The sequence below is a fragment of the Hylobates moloch genome, unplaced genomic scaffold (assembly GCF_009828535.3).
Source record: "Hylobates moloch isolate HMO894 unplaced genomic scaffold, HMol_V3 SCAFFOLD_18, whole genome shotgun sequence".
In the NCBI taxonomy this organism is placed as follows: Eukaryota; Metazoa; Chordata; class Mammalia; order Primates; family Hylobatidae; genus Hylobates; species Hylobates moloch.
Window position 1 is genome coordinate 7,279,734 of NW_026652293.1, and position 19,995 is coordinate 7,299,728.

The 19,995-nt window shown below is 49.7% G+C and overlaps 1 protein-coding gene across 2 annotated transcripts in view; it reads right to left on the reverse strand.

Moving 5' to 3' along the window:
- The window catches only part of RASSF5 (Ras association domain family member 5), an 82,246-nt gene that overhangs the window by 13,829 nt on the left and 48,422 nt on the right, over nucleotides 1–19,995 (reverse strand). Inside the window, exon 1 of one of the 2 annotated variants that reach the window (XM_032136342.2) lies at nucleotides 18,228–18,758. The exons of the other annotated variant lie outside the window; for it this stretch is intronic. Coding sequence (XP_031992233.1) covers nucleotides 18,228–18,347 — 120 coding nt within the window. The 5' untranslated portion in view covers nucleotides 18,348–18,758. Of the gene's footprint in view, nucleotides 1–18,227; nucleotides 18,759–19,995 lie in introns of those variants that run through there. 2 annotated transcript variants of the gene reach the window in all.

Below are 19,995 nucleotides of genomic sequence, written 5' to 3' on the forward strand. Positions count from 1 at the left end.
CAGGGCCTCAGTTTCCTTATCTGTGAAATCATGAAGTGATACTGGAGAAGCTCTAAGGGCCCCTTCGCAGGACTAAGATTTTATACATAAGATAGGGTGGTGTTTTTTTTCATCACTGCTTCCTCTTCTATTTCAGAGAATTGGGTGTGGAGATGGGGGCCTCTTGGAGGCTAGCTAGCATGGCTGAATGGCAGCAGGAATAACCAATCTAAAGGAGCACAAAGAACATTTCTAACCATCACGACTTTACTTTTTCACTGCTCACCACTTTTCTCTATTGTCAGCAAGACTCTATCTTAGCCAAGCCCAAGCCGGTCTACGCATTCTTAACACACACAACTCAAGAAAACAAAACAAAAAATACCCCGGAAGCCATTCACCATGAGCCTTTGCCACATTTCCTCTTTCTCAGCTCTTAGCAAATCTGTCAGCAGCAATTCTTTTGCCCCTTGGAAGGAAGCCATCTCCAGGCTTAAGTCAGGGAGGAAAGCCTCAGGCCCCTACTACAGGAGAATGTCCATCTGCAGCTGCCTTCCAGACCCCAAACACCCGGTGCTTCTGTTGGGCCTGCCCTAGGTGGGAACCTCTGCAGGCAAGGGGCAGACACCCATCTATCTGGGCTGGATTTGAAATACCCTGCTCAATGTCCAAACCACATTCAAAGGTGAGGTTAGGAGTTCAAGACCACCCTGTCTCTTCTAAAAAAAAAACCAAAAAAACAAAAAAATTAGCCGTGCGCCTGTAATCCCAGCTACTCGGGAGGCTGAGGCAGGAGAATTGCTTGAACCTGGGAGGCAGAGGTTGCATTGAGCCGAGATTGCGCCACTGCACTCCAGCCTGGGTGACAGAACGAGACTCCGTCTCAAAAAAAAAAAAAAAAGTCATTGGTCCCTTTGTGATGGTCTCAACCAAATGAGAAAGAGGAATCCCTACGGGGCCTTACTGCAGGGCCCCCTCCCAGGTCTTCGAAGGCCTGTGTTCTGAAATGGACTCCACAGACCCACCACGGCAGTGAAGGGGTTGATTTCCACAGGTCCCTCTATGGCACTGTCCATTGTCCCAAAAATAAAAGGGTTGGGAACTCCTTAACTGTGTTCCCTAATAGGTTATTTGCAGCAGAGCAGGGAAGGGGCTTTAGCATGGAGCTTCTGCTCCATGTGGAATTTGAGCAGCTCTGGTAGGTTGTATTAACAGAGCAGAGGGAAAAAAGAGGTGGGGGGTGGAGGTCGAGAATGGAAAGAGACTCAAGTCCCCACAGACAAAAACGTAGAGCAGATGGTCAATGTCAACAGTCCGCCAACAGTAACTGAATGAACTGCCCATGGGTGAGGATCATGAAAGGCACCTTGGGAGATGATGCAGATGGGGTGTGACCCTGTCCTTGGGAGTCTGCAGGTGACCTGAGAAGGGAAGACAGAGATGGGTGCGCGGTGGCACACTAGAGCAAGTACAGTGTGATCTGGGACAAAAAGCCTCAGGCAGCCCAGATCAGGCCACTTCAGCAGACTCCCTGGGTTGCCAGCATGCCCCAGAGCCTGGGCACAGGGTCCCCTGCTCTTTGAGGTGACCATCTCAGTCTCTGCATAGCTCAACTAGAGTGGGTCATACCAGGGAACAGTAGCTCCCTTACAGGGACCTAGGTTCAAGCCCCTGCAGGGCCTCATTATAATATTAAAAATCAACAGTAGTCAGGCACTACCCTGAAGGGTTCAAGGTCCTGATCTCATTTAATCCCCTAAATAACAAGAAAGATGCTGTTACTCTTCACCATTAGACCATGCTGCCTTGCATGCTGGGCCACAGGTGGCCTGTGTTGGCCAGGCCCTTGGTCTTCTGTGAACTTGATCAAGTCCACCTCACAAAGACTCTGATTTCTATTTTGTTTTTTTAAGAGATGGGGCTCTCACTATATTGCCCAGGCTGGTCTCAAACTCCTGGCCTCAAGTGATCCTCTCCTTTTGGCCTCCCAAAGCGCTGGGATTACAGGCGTGAGCCACTACGCCTGGCTACTTATATTAACCTCCAAGTAGACCATCTGTCTCGGGTCTTCTTCCAACTAGACTGAAGCTCTTTAATGACTTACATCCACTGGTACTACTTCTCTATGCCTGGTGGCTCTGAGCATGAGGCAAATAGGAAATACTTGCTCAATACTTGCTTCAGTGGTTCTTGAGGTCTTAATTTCTCCTAGGAATTACAGTGCAGTGAGCCTTGAATTTCCATTTATACTGAGTTCTGTGAGAGAAGCACCTACACCTGTCTTGCCCTCTATGGCGTCCCAGATCCCAGTGCCAGCTTGACATATAGCAGAGGTTCAGTAAATACCTGCAGGATGAACATGAGTGTGTATTTGGCTTCTGACTCCTGTTACTCATTACATGATTTGGAGAAAGTCAGAAAATCTCTATGCCTCAGTTTCTTCATCTATAAATTTGGGATAACAATCCTTTATTGCCTCACGGGATTGATGTGAAGGTAAAAAATCAAGCAGTCCGCCCACCTTGGCCTCCAAAAGTGCTGGTATTACAGGCATGAGCCACCACACAGAGCCTGATTTATTTGTGAAATGCAGTTTATACATTTGTTGTGAAGATGAAATGAGATCTCAGGCCTGAAAGTGCTTAGCACAATGTAAGTACACAGTAAGCACTCCATAAATGTTAGCTAGTGCATCATCATCCAAACCATCATCATCACCATCATCATCATCATCATCTTCAGTAGTCATTTGCCCAAATTTTTCCATTATCATCTTCAGTAGTCATTTGACCAAAGCTTGGTCAGTGGGGACCCAATATGGGACCTTGATCCCTGATAGGCCCTTCAGCCAAGGCCACATTATGACGTTCATGGGTCCTAAGAACTTTTGTCTTTGGGGCCAAGGGCCCCTTCTTCCATTAAAAAAAAAAAACCCACTGAAAATTATGTTCTACGATTGCATTGGTATAAAGACAAATACATCAATATCCTATATTAAAACACTTTCTTCAACCTAAATGTTCATTTTTTTTCTCATGATTTTAAAGAAATTAAAACATTTTTGTGGACCTCTAAAGTCATGTGTGCCTCTGGCACGATGCCTGCTGTGCCTCATGGAGAAGTGACCATGCTTTCCAGCTGTTCAGTCCCAGGTAGGGCGACTGACTGTCCCAGTGTGCTGGGGCTGAGGGTTTTCTCGGGATGCAGGGCTTTCAGTGCTAAAACCAGGACAGTCCGGGGGAACCAGTGCATTTGGTTACCCTAGCCCCAGGTCTAGACAGACTCCCTTCCTCTCTGCTGCATCCCAGGGGCACCATGTGCTCTTCTGTAAAGTTGTGCCCATGTACTCGATTCTGGAGGTTTTTCTGATATCCACAGCCACTCCAAGGCCAGGCTGTGGCCTAGGACACAACTGTGTGGGCTATCTCGGAAGAAGCTCCCTCAAGGCAGGGTCTTTGGCTTGTTCATTGAGGTGGCTCCCAGAACAGTGTCAGGCACACAATAGGGGTTCATTAAACATTTGCTTCATGTATTGAAGAAAACACAAAGAAGCAGTAACACGCATGCACCCTAAACCCCAAAATAAATCTAAGGTAATTAAAAGGTTCCAGAATTTTATAATGGTCTTGTAGGATTGCTGGTCCATGGACCCATTTACTTCTGAGACTACTGAACACCAGATGAGAATTCTGTCCTCTGCTTCTGAGAATAGATGACCCAAATCCTTTCCATTTCTATTCTCCCTTGCTCCAGGTCTTCATGAAGCCCCCTTTTTAGCTCAGAGGTCTAAAGTTTGAACCAGACAGAATAGGGCAACACTCAATCTTCTGAGATGGCCACAGGAATTTTCCCTTGGGACATCTTCTTATGCCCTCAAGAGTTTCTAGAAGGTGTTCCTTTCGGTGTTTTCCTCCTTGGATTTCCAGCTAGGTCCCTGTCCCCTCACCCAGCCTCACGTAGGTCAGCCTCCTTTCAGTCTCCCTGAGCCCTTCATCTGACCATTCTGCCTGAAAAGTCCTTCCTTCTCTACATCTGACAGAATTGGCCTCCTGCCCCTGGAACTGACAGTGTCTTTTAGGATACCCACTCTTATCTGGAATTAGTGGATTTTCCAACAACATCAGCATGTGCCCAATTATTCCAGCATTGCTTTGACTCTCTGTACGTTAGTGTTAGTGGTACAAGCCTGTGTCCCTCATTAGACTATGAGCACACCACAGTCAGTAACTGTACCTTTTCCATCTTTGTATTCCCAGACCACCCTGAACCAGAGTACTGCAGAGTGAATTAAGGATGGATGGTGGGTAGGTGAGTGAGTGGGTCCCAATACCCCATCCCAGGCCAACTCTCTCCTAAGCTCTCTCAGTTCTTTCAGGCCAATTTAGAGAGTATTCCTTTGCAGATGACATATGCCATAAGGGATTGATATGCAGAATATATGAAGAACTACCACAATACAACAAAAAAAAACCTGATTAAAAAATAGACAATGGACATGAACAGACATTTCTCCAAAGAAGATCTACACATGATCTACAAACACATGAAAAAAAATGCTCAATATCACTAATCATTAGGGCAACGCAAATCAAAACCACAGTGAAATACCATTTCATACATGTCAGGATGCTTATTAATAAAAACAATAAAGAAAATAACAAGCATTGGCATGGATGCGGGGAAACTGCAACCCTGTGCATTGTTGGTGGGATTGTAAAATAATGCAGTCACTGTGGAAAATGGTATGGTGATCCTCAAAAATTAAACAGAATTACCATGTGATCCAGCAATTACACTTCTGGGTGTACACCCAGAAGGTGTGAGAGCAAGGACACAAATATCAGAAAACCAGTATTTGAACACCCAGGTTCACAGCAGCATGATTCACAATAGCCAAAAAGGTGGAAGCAACCCAAGGGTCCATTGATGGATGAAACTCAAGTGTCCACTGACGGATGAATAAACAAAAAATGTGTTGTATCCATACAATGGAATCTCATTCAGCCTTGAAAGGGAAGGAAATTCTGGCACATACTGTCACATGGATGAACCTTGAAAACATTAAGCTAAGTGAAATAAGCCAGTCACAAAAGGATTAATACTGTGTGATTCTACTTATATGAAGTTCCTAGAATAGTCAAATTAATACAGACAGAAAGTAGAATGGTGGTTGCCAGGGGTGGGGGGAGGGGAAAATGGGGAGTTACTGTTTAATTGGTAAGGAGTTTCAGTTGGGGAAAACAAAAGTTCTGGAAATGGATGGTCGTGATGGTTGCACAACAATGTGAGGTTATACTTAACGTCACTGCACTATACACTTAAGAATGGTACATTTTGGCTGGGTGCAGTGGCTCACACCTGTAATCCCAGAACTTAGGGAGGCCGAGGTAGGCGGATCTCTTGAGGCCCAGCATTTGAGACCATCCTGGCCAACATGGTGAAACCCTGTTTCTACTAAAAATACAAAAAAAATTAGCCGAGCGTGGTGGCCCATGCCTGTAGTGCCAGCTACTCGGGAGGCTGAGGCAGGAGAATCACTTGAACCTGGGAGGCAGAGGTTACAGTGAGCCAATATCGCACCACTACACTCCAGCCTGGGTGACAGATTTGAGACTCTGTCTTGGGGTTAAAAAAAAAAAAAAGGTAAATTTTATGTTAATGTATTTTACCACAGTAAAAAATAAAAAGGGCAGGGGACACCTGGAGGCCATGTCACTGGCTGGTTTTATCTGTTTCCCATAGAGTTGGGAGCTTCCCTTACTTTCTATATTCCAAGCGAGGAGTCAACCCCACATCTAAGCAACTGGGCCTCCAACATGCCAAGCCCTCCAAGACCAGGCTCTTTTCCTAGGACTAGGTCACTCTCCTGGGGTGCAAAATGAACACAAAAAATGACCTGGACAGCCTGGCCCAGCTCAAAGGAGCTGCTGCAGGCATACCAGGCATGCCTGCTAAAAACCTCCCAGGGGACTGCCCAGAAAGGTCAGGGGCACAGAAGCCTGTGCTCAGAGATCAGGAAGGGGCCTCAAGATGAACTGGTCCACCTACCCACATTCTAGAGCAAACTGAGTCATGAGGAGTGAAAAAGATAAAAATATGTGACCCCAAAATATATTACTTTGACATAATTTGAGATGGCTGTCACAGGGCCAGCAGACTGAGGTGGCCCTGCAAAGCCGTCTTTTGTGGGGGAAATTTGCATCTGTAGAGAATCTCCTTTAATGCAGCCAAGCCTTCTTCCCTTGTCCAGATCTAGGAGAGATTAATGGAGTCTGACATCTTTAAAGATCTGAAAGAAACATTTACCATGTCTTCTCTCTGAGGGTTGCTACCTGTGAGGTTTCATCTACATAACGAGACCACCTTGGCTAGCCAAGCCTCCTCTTCTTCCCCTCCCAAAACCTGTGTTGCCACTAAAACCTGATTCACCAACCATAACCTATTTGGGGCCATGCGGTGAGCCCACAGTCTTTCTGTAACCTCAGGATGTGTATGGGCTTCTGTACCCCACTGGGGCTTGGGTCTTCATTCTGAAGGCTCCCACAAATACATGTTAAATAAATGTATGTGCCTTTTTGCCTGCTCATCAATTTGCCTCATGGCAGTGATTTTCAGCAAACCTTCAGAGGGCCAAGGGGAAGCTCTGCCTTGGCCCCTACAGGAGGTTCAGGTAGTGGGGACTTCCCAGCCTTCTCCAGATGTTCTCCCACTACCCTGTCATGGCAGGGTCAAGGTTAAGTCAACATCTGGCTTTCCAGCCTCATATGTGTCTAGAGAGATGGATGTGGCCATAGAGTCACAGCACACTCTTGGTGCTCCAGAGCTAGGAGCTACATATTGGCTCACCGTCGGAGCTATCCATCCCCACCTTCAAATCACATCCTTGCCCTCACATAGTGGACTTCCCTGCACAAGAATGCTTTAAACAAACGGTTCCTCAGCTTTATGTAGAGTTCCAGATGCTCTGAGAGCCAAAGAGTGAAACTCAGCAGAATCTCTAGGCCTTGAGAGGAGTGGCTTTAGGAGTCCAGTTTATAGGTTCTGCCTGCAGGCTGCACAGGGCCCGGGTGACTGCAGGAGCTCTCTCCACCTCCATATGCTGGCTCCAGCTCCAGCTGGAGCTCCCTGGAGGACGGGGCATTCAGCCCCATAAATGATTCAGATCATTCAGAGGTGGTGTGTGGGAGCCGAGTGGTCTCCGGAGGTGAGTCAGTACCCAGCACCCCCCATACCCACACTGCCCATGCTTGCTAGAAGGGGAGGGGCAGCTTGAGACTTGCGCCAGCAGCCAGGATATCAGCCTGCGCTGCCCACTGGGGAAGTGCAGCCCCTCTTGGCTTCCCTCCACCTGCAGCTTTGAGGGCTGGGGCGCCTCTTCACCAGCCCACACGAGTCCTCTCCTCACATGCTGCCTGCCCTGTTAACCCCACCCCGGGCTGGCAGTCTTGGTACCCAGGTGCTCAAGGATTAATATGTGATACTGAAACATATCCACTTAGTTATTAACTACTTCTGAGCCTTTTGATGCTTGTATCCCCTCACTGTGCCATAAAGGCCCAGGGGCAGGGACATTTGATCTCCTCTGTCCCCTAAATGGCCTGGCAAAGGGTCCTATCTTCAGTGACTCCAAGATGGTACTGCTGCCATGAGGCTGCATTTGTGGGCATCCTTTGACCTCACTGCTGAGCTTCAACTACTTGGAGAATTCTGGAAAGAGCTACAGTTTAGTGGTTAGGAGCTCTGGCATTAGACTACTTGGGTCCAACTTCAGAATCTGCCACTTACTATTATGTGACCCTGGGCATATTATTTGACCCCTTCCCGTGCTTCAGTTTCCTCTTAAGTAGCAACAATAGTGTACCTACCTCGTATAGTAGTTTTGAGGATTGAGTGTTTACCAGTAAAGCACCTAAGATAGTACCTGACACATATCAAGGCCCAATCACCAGCCATTACTATCGCACATTCCAGCCATTTCCCAGCAGCCCCTTGTGCCTGCCCTTGTCTGTGAACACAGCCTTATACCTCCACACACCCCAGTCATGAGCCCTACCTCTGGCAACTGTGTTTCTCAAAATGGCCTTTATCATCCCCAGCCCGAGTTCGCCAAGTCTTCCCGTCTTACAGAGGGAGAAAGTGAGGCCTAGAGTGGTGGTTCCCCGAGGTCACACGGAGCGAAGGCTGGGTGTGGGTTCCCAGGCCCAGGGACAGGCTCCCTTGAGGTACGGGGCCTCAGCACAGCCTGCTCCTCCCCGCTCCATCCATTGACTGTGGGTGCCCAGATCAAGGGCACTGCCAAACCAGGATCTTTCGCCCACTCAATATTAAATTGGGAGAGTAAAATAAACAAAAGATTTATTGGTTTCTTCCTCCCCAGTCTGCCATTCCCCAAAGCTGAAAGGCAGACAGAGGGAATCTGTCAGAGCAGGCTCCCCCACCCCCTCCCATGGGCCCCTCTGCCCAACCCCCTCGGAGGCCCCACTAGAGGAAGACCCATGCCAACTCTCCTGCCAGCAGGTGCCAGGGCTTGGTTGCTTAGTGACCCAGCCCTGCCTACCCCCTTCCTCCAGCACAAACAGCTGAACAATCACAGCTGGGGTGGTGGGGGCTGCTCTAGGTTTGAAAAGTTGTCCTTGCATTTTCTGTTCACTCAGTGGGATTTTTCATTTCTTGGTAACTGGAAAAATCCATTTATTCCACATCCAGAATCTTAGCAAGCTTCCCTTTAAAATAGTCCTGAGATAAACTTTCACAAACCTTGCCCTAAAGTACTTGCTCATGTCCCCTGGGAAAGAAGCTTCAAACCCACTCCTCCTCTGTCAAACCCACATTAAGCACCTACCACGTGCCAGGGGACACAGTGATGAACAAGCTATGGTCCCTGGTCCAGAAAATTATAGCCCATTGAAAGGAAAGATAGGAGAGAAAGAGCGGCCAGGTGTTTGGGGAGCACAGAGAAGGGGGCATCTGAGTTACAACTGGAAATGCCCTCTAACACTCTGGATTCACCAGCTCCCACATTCTCCTCCTGAACCCACGTCTTCCCAGCCAAGTGTGAGCATCGACATCATAGGTGCCAAGTGCCTCTTCACTGTGCTCCAGCCAACAGAGGGGATGGGTGGAGCTTCAGTTCTGGGGTGAGAAGACCTGCCTCTTGCTCCCTACCGCAAAGCGAGGGCCCTGCAGACCCAGTTCCTGCATGTCATCCACAGCAAAATGGGGGGAACAGTTGACCACCACTCACCACGTGGGGGAGAGCCTGGAGATGAGGATAATGAGGGGTTCATGAATTGGAGGCTGATGAGATGATCATGATAACAAAGTACAGTAACCCAGATTTCCCAAGATTAGAACAGGAAAAAACGGCCTGAATTTCAGCATCAGGAAATTGACTGAATGAGAAAAACAGCTTCCTATGGCAGGACATCAGAGCTTGAGAGGGGTGACTGGAGCTTATTTGGAGCCTTTCAAAGCTGGACTCTTCCCTCAGCTGTGTGTGTGGTGGGACGAGCATGTGCTTTAGAGCTGGACAAGCATGGGGGCTGGCAACCTTGCCCTTGGCTCACCCCTTTTCACATGTTACCTCATAGAATGTGTCAACCTTTTGGCTTGATGGCAGCAGAAATTCCGCCAGCGACATCCGTCAGGCACAAACACTCGGCTGCCTCCCTCCCTGCTTTTCTTGCTTAGGATGGTAAACTAACTTAGCCTAGGATGGTAAACTAACTTAGGATGGTAGTAATGAACACACCTTCCTTCCCCTGCCTGTCATGGGTTATGTGCAGTCCTGCATGGGGACAGAGGAATGGCTGTGATAACCCCTAACCATCTCCTCCAGCTCCAGGAGGCTCTGCTTTTCAGAGGTGAGGTAAATCCCCTCCATCCTCCTCAGTGGTGGTGCAGCTCTGTCACTGTGTCTGCTGGCAGCCTGTTCCCAGCCCCTCGTGGGCAATTCCTGTTCAAACCCTTTGATTCTAGGAGTCAGCCCCTCCATCCTCCCTGTCTCAGGAGCTGCTGCCATGTCATGATAAAGGCCATGCAGCTGCAAGGCAGATGCTAAGAGCATCTACTAGGATATGGAAGGGCCCCCATCCAAACACTTCATGGATGGGGAAGGGGAGCAGCTAGGGTCTGTTACACAATGTGGCTGGGGGCCCTAAGGCCTTCAAGTACAGAGACCCCTTCTCATCCATCTTTATGTCCCCCACCTGTGGTGCTCAGTGCTATAGGAAAGTTAAAAACACAACATTCTGACTGAGGCCAGGTGCTGCAGATTTTGGATGCTGCACCAAAGAGGGAGAACCAAGTATGGGCTTCAATCTAGAAGGAAAGGGAACCTGGGAAAACTTTGGGATATGGGAAAAATAAGCCCTTGGCAGTTGTAGGCAGGATACACAGAGAGGAAAACACAGGATTGAAACTGCAGGGTAACTGACTTACTGGAGCATCTCAGTGAGAGGCTACGAGCAGCCAGCACAGGGTGAAGGCCAACACAGGGTGAGGCGGGGACAGAGAGGAGAGGCCTGACCTCTGCAGCACTGTGGTGACAGATGGGGTGAATAGAAAAGGTGAAGACCCCTGAGGTATTGAAGGTGGGGGACTAGGAGGGTGGGGCAGAGACAGAGAAATAAATCAGTTATCTCTGATTTATGAGTTGGTTCTGGACATACTAAATTTAAGGTATCTGAGACCTCCAGGAAGCTGTAGAAAATGCCATTCTCGAGCTAGGAAGAGAGGTGGGGCGTGGGATGTAGGCTGGAGAGTGATTAGCTACAGCTGGGATGCTGTGGGAGAAGAGAGGAGATGAGCCCCCAGGACAGAAGCCTTCTGTGAACAGAAGCCACAGGCTCAGCGATTCAAGCCTGAAACTGTCTGTCACTGCAGCTCTTTTCTTCCCCCTGGCCCTGAAATCAAGTGCTCCTGATTCGTGGTATGTTATCTCATCCTCTTTAGAGAATATGCCAGGCTAGGTCTGGATCCCCACCCCATGTTCTCTGAGGTAGACTAAACCATGAAGAAGAAGAAACCAAGGACCTGCAGGACAGGTCTGGGTTCCCCACGCAGGGAGCTCCCAAAGCCAGAAGGTACACAGGTGTGGGTTATCTGGCAACTTAAGAGCAGAGGAGAATCGAGGTCCCCAAGTTAGGACCCCTTCAAGCTCCTAGGCTGGGATTTGGATCCAGAGCCTGACCTGACAGTGTGCAACAAGACCTGGGATTCGGGGTTTGATACTGGCATAAAATCTTTCTTCTTTTCTCCCTAAACTGCTTGGGTGGGTGGATATTATGTGTCCCAAACTGTAACTGAAATTGCTTTACAGGGAAAAGCTGATTCTGGATAAACTGTCTAAACCTGTGAAGACAGAAGGAGGGCAGGAAAGGAGGAACCAGAACAGAGAGTGAGGGATGGCCTGGACTAAGCGGCATGTGAATGAGGATGTCTTGGGTGAGTTCCAGGTGGTCCTGGAGGAGGTCGTCTCTCTGACCCTTCCCTAGGGGAAGTCCTTATGGTTTAGAGAACTTGGGAGCCAATATCTAGAATCCCTACTAGACCCATGAGAAACTAGTAAAAAGGATCTGTTCCCATGCAAAGAGGCAAGGGACTCTCAGCAGGGAAGATAAGGACACTCACATGACAACGGTGCTTGCTGAGGACAGGATGAAGTACCTGAGTCTGATGATTGAAGTGACTTGGCCATAACCTCTTAGTGGCTTGAGCTGGATGGGAACAGAGGACTTCATTTACAGTTATTGCTGTGTGTCTTCCCTTACATCATGTGCCATCAGGATCTCAAAGGGCTGTCACCCAAACAGCCTTGAAATAAGAGTTCAGCTTGTTGTGATGAGACTAGCAGAGAAAGCTCTGAGCAGGACCCGGGGGGCCTGACTCCTCAAATCTGTCTCTACTGAGCTGTGTGACCGCGGGCAAATCCTCTTCCCTCTCTAGACTTCAGTTTCCAGCCTAGGAACCTCTTAGGAATCTGTGACACATTCTCTTCTTGCATTCCAATTGGGGTAAGCAGTCAATTACCAAATATTTCCTAAACAGATGGTTCCTAGATTGCAGTATATATGAGAATCACCTGGGAAAAGTATTAGAAAAGCAGAGTCCAGGGTCCCATCTCCAAAGATTCAGGAGCCAGTAGCTCTGGAGTAGGGCCCCTGAAACTCCATTCTCAAACAGTAGTTCTGGTGCAGGTGGTTGAGGCCACCTTGACGCAACACTGAAGGTTTCAGATGCTACAGAGAAACCAGAGAATTGCTGAGTGAGGAAAAGCACCCGCCCTCAAGGGATTTCCAGTTTAGATGGGGGAGACAGGACCCAATCCCAAGAACAGAATATCCTCAGTGACAGATGAGAGAGAGGTACAAGGTCAAAGAAACAGAGGTCATGTCCTTTACCAAGCAGGTATGAGCAGCTTCCCAGGTGCCTGGCGCAGAAACGGTGGCAGGAGGCATGGGTGGCAGAGACAGCTAAATGCTCACTCACCACAACCTGCTTCCTTTTCTACCAGGGCTCACAGCTGTACTTCACCTCCCAACCTCCCCTGTGGTTAGGTGTGGCCACGTGACTGAGTTCCAGCCAATGGCCTGTGGGTGCAAGAAACACCCACCATTTCCGGGTCTCGCCCACAAGCTTCCCATGTGTTATCCTGATCCCCACCTGTCAATCTAACTTTAAGTAAAGGGGGAAATAAACCTCTGATTATATTCAATGACTGAAAAGCAGGGGTTGTTTCAAGTTAGTCCATCCTGATTGTACAGGATGCAAGAGAGAAGATGCAGCAATTCAACCCAAGCAGTATTTGGTCAATACTGGCCTTTTTTTTTTTTTTTTTTTTGAGACGGAGACTCACTCTGTCTCCCAGGCTGGAGTGCAGTGGCACGATCTCGGCTTACTGCAAGCTCCGTCTCCAGGGTTCACGCCATTCTCCTGCCTCAGCCTCCCGAGTAGCTGGGACTACAGGCGCCTGCCACCACGCCTGGCTAATTTTTTCTATTTTTTAGTAGAGACGAGGTTTCACCATGTTAGCCAGGATGGTCTTGATCTCCTGACCTCATGATCCGCCCACCTCGGTTTCCCAAAGTGCTGGGATTACAGGCGTGAGCCACCGTGCCCGGCCAATACTGGCTTTTGTAACCAAGTACTTGGTGTTGTTGGACCTGAAGGAGATGCAAGTTCTGATCTTATAGCGCTGACAATACTGGGAAGGGCCAGAGGAGGCAGCGGGCAGTGAATCCCACCAGTGTGCAGTGCGGACGGTATCTCTAAATGAGGCTATCTGGAGGCTGTGCCATCTGAAATCTCTTCTGGGACTAGTCTTGGGCCATGTAAGCCTTTGAGATGCACAAAAAACAGTCAAATGGGCCAATGGTTCCAAAGATTCTTGTTTTATTTTTATTGCTCAAATTTGGAGCTAACTTATTTTTAGTATTCTTTTCTGTCATGCCAAGGTGGTGAGGGGCAGGTGCCATGCCTGAGGCCTGGGTGTGCCTGCTGCTAACAGAGAGATGGGGACCTCCCCAACTGTCCCAGGGCTGTGGGGTTGGCTAGTGTCCCTAGAGTACCACAGGGACCCTGTCCAGGGAGGAGCTGACTGGCCAGGCAGGAGGAGATGGAACAATTACAGGCAGGGAACAGGGAGTAGTGTAGGATCTGACCTCCAGGATCCTCTTCCTCTTGCATCTTCCTTGAAGAAAAAGAATTCAATGGTGTCACTGTAGACCCAAGAAAGCCTAGGCAGATGGGGGCATGGGAGTGTGTTTTCTATGTACTTAAGTATAATATTTAACTATAGGCTGGGCGCAGTGGCTCACTCCTGTAATCCCAGCACTTTGGGAGGCCGAGGCAGGGGTTCACCTGAGGTCAGGAGTTTGAGACCAGCCTGGCCAACATGGTGAAACCCCGTCTCTACTAAAAAATACAAAAAAAAAAAACTTAGCCGGGCGTGGTGGCGGGCGCCTGTAGTCCCAGCTACTCAGAGAGGCTGAGGCAGGAGAATGGCGTGAACCCGGGAGGCGGAGCTTGCAGTGAGCCGAGATTGCACCACTGCACTCCAGCCTGGGCGAAAGAGCAAGACTCCGTCTCAAAAAAAAAAAACAAAACAAAAACAAACAAACAAACAAAAAAACCCACAAAACTTAGCTGGGTGTGGTGGTGGGCACCTGTAATCTCAGCTACTCAGGAGGCTGCGGCAGGAGAATTGCTTGAACCTGGGAGGCAGAGGTTGCAGTGAGCAGAGATCGTGTCATTGTACTCCAGCCTGGGCAACAAGAGCAAAACTCCATCTCAAAAAAAAAAAAATTAACTGTAGATATAGTCAACCTTCTGTTCTTCGTATCCACAGAGAAAAACACACATGAGGAGGAGTCTCCAGTGGGAAGATAGATGTTTATCTATTTACATATTTCAGTTGTAGGATAGACACCAAGAACTTTTAAATCACTAAAGTTGTAAGATTACAGGGACTACCTGCTAAAATCAAGTGTAGGGTCAATGTCCCCTTAGCTAGCATGCCTTAAGGAATGGAGGGATGGGAAGGACCTTTCAAGACCTGACCCAGCCTGAAGTTGAGTGTTCCATTTTGTAGAAGGTTCTGAGAGGACAAGACCTACAGTCTATCCTGGGTCATCTACTGAGTAGGAAAAGACCAAGAAGAAGAGCACTTGACAAGGAGTCCTGGAGGGATGTTAGTCCTGGCTTTACCCAAAGAGATGTGGGGCCTAGTGACGTCCTTCCACCTCTCTGGGCTTCAGTTTCTCCATCTATAAAGCGAGGTGCTCTGACATTCTGCAAGCAGAAAGCTGTATTGTCCTCAGAGCACTCACCGCAATGCTCTGGGCCGGTGCCAGAGTCCAGGGGTCCCAGAGCCTGTTTAACATGCAGGGAGTTCAGAATGCCCGTGTTCCTGCTCAGATGTCAAAGCCCTAAATGGCCACCACCTGTAGGCATTTGGGAAACTGATAAGAATGGAAGCTGGCCCCACTTCCAGGGTCAGATCCCTGATAGGAAAAAAATGAACAAATATGAGGGATGGACAGAGGGCCTGACCTAGCTTCACAGTCACCAGTCCTACAAATCACCAAACCCTGTCTTTTGTGGGACTAAGGAAGAAAATTCTCCGGCCTGGGAGGCAAAAGAGGTAAGTTCTAACCTTGGGTCCATCAAAACCTTGTCCTGTGACCTGATAAGTCCCCCTACCCATCTAGGCAACACCTTAGATTGAGGTAACTGTGATGGTCTTACTGAGACCATCTACGTCTGCCCTGCCCGAGCCCACAGGCTGGCTCTCCCCCAGGCCCCATTTGTGACATGCCTGACCCAGAGAAACACGATCTAATTGTGCCTGGCCAAGTAGGAAAGTACCAGGAGAGTACTGCCTCAGCCTCCTAAAACTGTGGTGTGATTCAAAACCAAGTCCCCGGCCCCTCTCAAAGGAGGCGCGTGGGCCCAGGAAACTGCCATTTTCTGAAAGGAGAGACCAAGCTAGGGCCCAGGGCCTGGTGTCCCCATCCCCCTTGCTGTCTCCTGACCTTTAGGCACCCCCTTCCTATGACATGGGGAGACCTTCCCCAACCCTCCGACCTCTTCCCAAAGGGCATTGGAGAGGAGTCTTGGGAACTCCTGGGACTGACCAGTGGCAGCTCCCAGGTGGTGGCATCGCACAGCAGCGAGGCTTCCCTGAAGCTCTGTTCCAGCCAGGCACAGACTGAGCAGCCACACAGGTTGTTCTGACGAGGCTATTTATAGAAGCAAGCTCAGCCCTTCCCAAATGAGGGCCTCAGTCTCTCAACGACCGGGAAACACATCAACTCCTTTCCTTGGAGACAGGAGAAAGAAATTCTCTTAGGAGCTCAGACGTGATCTCTCTTTGGGTAAGAATAAAAGCACTGTAAGGGGTCAGAATGGGGTCGGAATAGAGCAGAGCTCTTTAAAACCCCTTCCAGAAGTGATCCAAGGGAGAAAAGAGAGTGGAAAAGTGTCACTGAAGGTAAAAAAGCACCTAGAAGAATGAAAGACTGAAACCTTTGGAGGACACTTCCCCAGCTCAGCCTGCCTCACCCTCCTCAGTCCACCCCTGTACCTGCTCACCCAGCCCTGCCCCTCCCTGGAGAGTTCTGTGCTGAAGGTCAGCCTGGTGCTGAGGAACACTGTCCCTGACCTGAATATCCAGTCAAAATGCTTCCCATAAGGATAAGAGGGGCCATGCCCACCACGCTGAAGCATTTATCCCTGATCTCCGTCTCTGGGGTTCAGTAAAAGGAGTTTCTTAGAAGGGATTCCTGTCTTCTGAGGGCTTCCAGACTCCAGCAAAATGTCACAGGAAGATATACAGAGGCCTCAAGATACGAGGTGGATTCAAGACACAAAGTACAGGAAGTGTTTCTGCAGGGACCAAACCAAAGGTGTATTTTCTGGAGCCAGGCAAGGAAGGAGAACTGGGGGGGAAGAAGGGAGAGAGATGGTTGTTCAGGCCATGGAGCAAGCCATCCCCCACACCAACCCCATCCCAGTGTATTGTAGGATATTTCTATTTCTCCCAAGAAATATCAGAAATGGCTATCTTTTCCACTGCCAAGTAAAAGAAACCCCATCTTTGCAGTGCCTCTTCTTCATCTAATTATGCAAAAATCTCACCCTCTGAAACTGAGGGCTTGCAGCCTAGCTGGCAGTGAGAGGCAGGCACAGCACCTAAACTTTGGTTTAAAAACAGGAACCATTTCCTTCCCAGGCAGCAACAAAACACTCTACAGAAATAGTTCAAAACCTCAGCTGTATATCAGAATTACCTGGGGAGCTTTTCAAAATCCTGATGCCCAGACTGTACCCCAGGCCATTTAAATCAGATGCTCTGGGCATGGGAACCAGGTATCACCAGTATTTTCTAAAGCTTCCTGTGAATCCAGTGTGTAGCTAAGATTGATAACCACTGGTCTAAATACCTAGCTAGCTGGAGTATCTGTGGGGGTATGGGGGGACTTATACCATGCGGCAAGAACCCCACGGGAGGGTGGGACACCTCCCCTCTGCAGCCACGGTGTTCTGCAGGAGCCCCACCTACAGCCAGGGAAAGGGACGCCTGTCCCTTTGCCCCTCACCCTCCGGAACATCCCCTGCTCTCCAGCTTCATGAGTGGTGCCCTGGAAAACAGGTGCTAGTTACAGGGGCCTATTTTAGTTAACTCCTTCAAACATACAATCTCTTCTTTGGTTCTTGGGCCTCTTCTCACAATTGGAAGGTACAGTGCATTTGTCTGACTTCAGAGCCCAGGAAAGGCAGGGCCTACAGGCAAGATGAATTATTAACAAAGGAGGCCCCAGAGTCAGGCCTGGGGAAGTTTTTGGTTAATTTGAATTGGTGTAGCACTGCTGAATTAATGATGAGCCTGCCACACACCTGTGAAATATAACAGCTCACTTCTGTCTATAAACAGCCCCTTCTAGGTAACCTCTCTAAGGACCTGGCTTGGAGCCCTCTCATCTAAGTAGCAAAACAAATAAACAAACTCAGCTTTACCTCCACTCCCACCAAGATACTGACAGACACGAGGCCTGCAGCCAACTAGGAGACTGGCCAGGGCACCCAGGCTTGCTGGGGGTGTCTAGAGGCGGACATCTTTAGGAAACACAAATCATGCCATCAGGAAACACACGCAAGCCCCTTCAGGTTACCCAAACCGACCCAGGAAGTTAAAGTGGTAGCATGACAGCAGCCTAGGCCAGAAGTTTTCGTCTGCTTCTAAAAACACCCTGGACTTCTGCAAAGTTGCTGGATTACGACTTAAGGTGGTTTCTGGCCACTTCAAATACGGAAGTCTCAACCGATGAATGTGTGTTTATGAATGTTTATCCACTGATGAATGTTTATCTTACTGAGGGATTGGGTGGCATTCAGTTTCCATCTAGAACTTCTAAGCTAGGATTTGGGTAGGGGGTGCGGTTATGAGACCCTGCACTCAGGCACAGGTGAACCTGCAGCCAATCTACCAGCCAGGGGCAGCCCCCACGTTCTAGAGAGCCATTTTGAAGAGATCTGGGGATGGAACCGCTGTGAGGAGGGCTGACCAACTGAATAGTGCAGGTCCCTGAAGGGCTCCAGATACGATGCTCAGCCCTCAGGACAACTGCCTGGCCGCTTTCCTGACATGTGGATTTGTCCCTTTGCTGGGAGCAAGGTTTCCCTTCTAGATTGACCACAGAGGTTATTTCCCCCCACGAAAGGCTCCTGCATTCCATTATTATGTTTACCTTTGAAAGATGTTTGCTCTGCGCATTTCTGAAAAAGGTGGTCTTAGCAGTGAAGAAGCAGTCTTCCAGTTCCTCGTCCAGGCTGCAGTACCCACTGCTCATGCTGCTGTCCACGGTCATCTAGCCTGGAGTTCCCGGCCGAGGCCGCCAGTGCATCAGAGGGGGCCGGGCTTGGGATGCGGCGGAGGGAGGTGGGCACCCCTCCCTGGGCTCCGCTTGGCGTGAGCCCCTAGCTCTGAGCCCCAAGCCAGGAGCTAGTCGGGCAGCGGGCCAGGCAGAGCCGGCGGGCCGCCTGCGTTTCCTTCAGCGGAGTGCGAGCGCCCGGGCGGCCGGGTAACCTGCTCCTGTCCCTGCGCCGCCTGCGCCTGCAGAGCCCCGGGCGCCCGGCTCGCGCCTCACTCCCTGACTCGTCCGGGCTCTGCGGTTTCGTGTCCCCGGCGCCAGCGCCCTCCCTCCGCTGCTGTGCAGAGCGCCATCTCCGCACCTCCCCCGCCTCCCGCGCCTTTCCTGCCCCTCGCGTAAAGCAGTTCTGAAGCCACTTCCTCTGCAAGGTTCCTCAAAGCCGGCTCGGCTGTCACTGCGCCCCTCCCCCGCCTCCCCGCCGCCTGGGTGCCACCCGCCCCCGGTGGCAAGTGGACTCAGGGAACCGCAGGTCATGTAAGGGATGCAGGGAAGGAAGAGACCAGGATGGACCCGAGGGGGAACATTCCCTCTGTTCTTTCTTCATCATGCACTTGCTTCTGGAAAGAGCCCAGTCTCATCAGCCCCGGTGACTTAGGTTCCACGGAGTAGAAGGTGCTAGCTATAAGGGCAACACCATCCCTCCTCCCTTCTCCCCCATCCACTTCCTCACCCCCACCCACTCCCTCCCCCATTCGCTAGGTGGGGGAGCCGGGTCAATCGGAGTGGTTAGAGAAGAAAAAAATCAATACCTGCCCTGCCTGGGGAAACAGCAATATTTTAAGTTGGAAATGCCAGAAGAAACTGCAGGGTCACCACAAACACATGCAAATCAGATGCAGAGTTATGGCAACCTAGAGAGCAAGCTGCCTTCCCACCCATAGAACTTGGCCCTCAGGAAGCCTCGGGATACACAGGAGCCTGCAGACACCATCCAGGTTATCTGTGTATCTTCCTGATAGTCTGAGAAAGAGGGGTCTTGGCCAGATCTTGTCATTCCTAACATTGAGGAGGGCTCATTTATATTTTCCCATCTGACTGGACAAAGGAACACATAGGGCTGAATCCTTCAAAGCAGTTAAGGCAATTACCCCACAATAGATCAATAGGAGTTCTAGCTACCATTGTTTGAACAACTCTCTGTGCAGGTGATTTATATGTACTCTATCATTGACTCTTTCCAATAGCCTTGAGACAGAGACTGTGTACAGATGAGAAAACCAAGGCTCGGAGTCACACAGGTAGAACATGTGTGCTGGGACTCAGCCCTGGTGTGTGCGGCTGCCTACGCCCCTAGTCACTGTCATGTACAGACCCTCAGCAGTGATGAGGCTATTTGAGTGGGCACTTTGCCATCTTTAAATACAGTGGGGGCTGGAGTTCGGGCAGGGAAACAGCCTTCAGAAGCCTGGCTTTGCTACCATGTTCATGGAGTCTGATGGCTCATGGACCCCGGAGCGCCCTGGACGGTGTCTGAGAGGGGTTATCAGGTCTCTCTCCAAATCTGTGTAGCTTTTCCTACAGTTCTGAAACAATCCAGTCCTGGGGAAACATAAACTGGGTGGAAGACTAGACTCAGCCCCCTGGA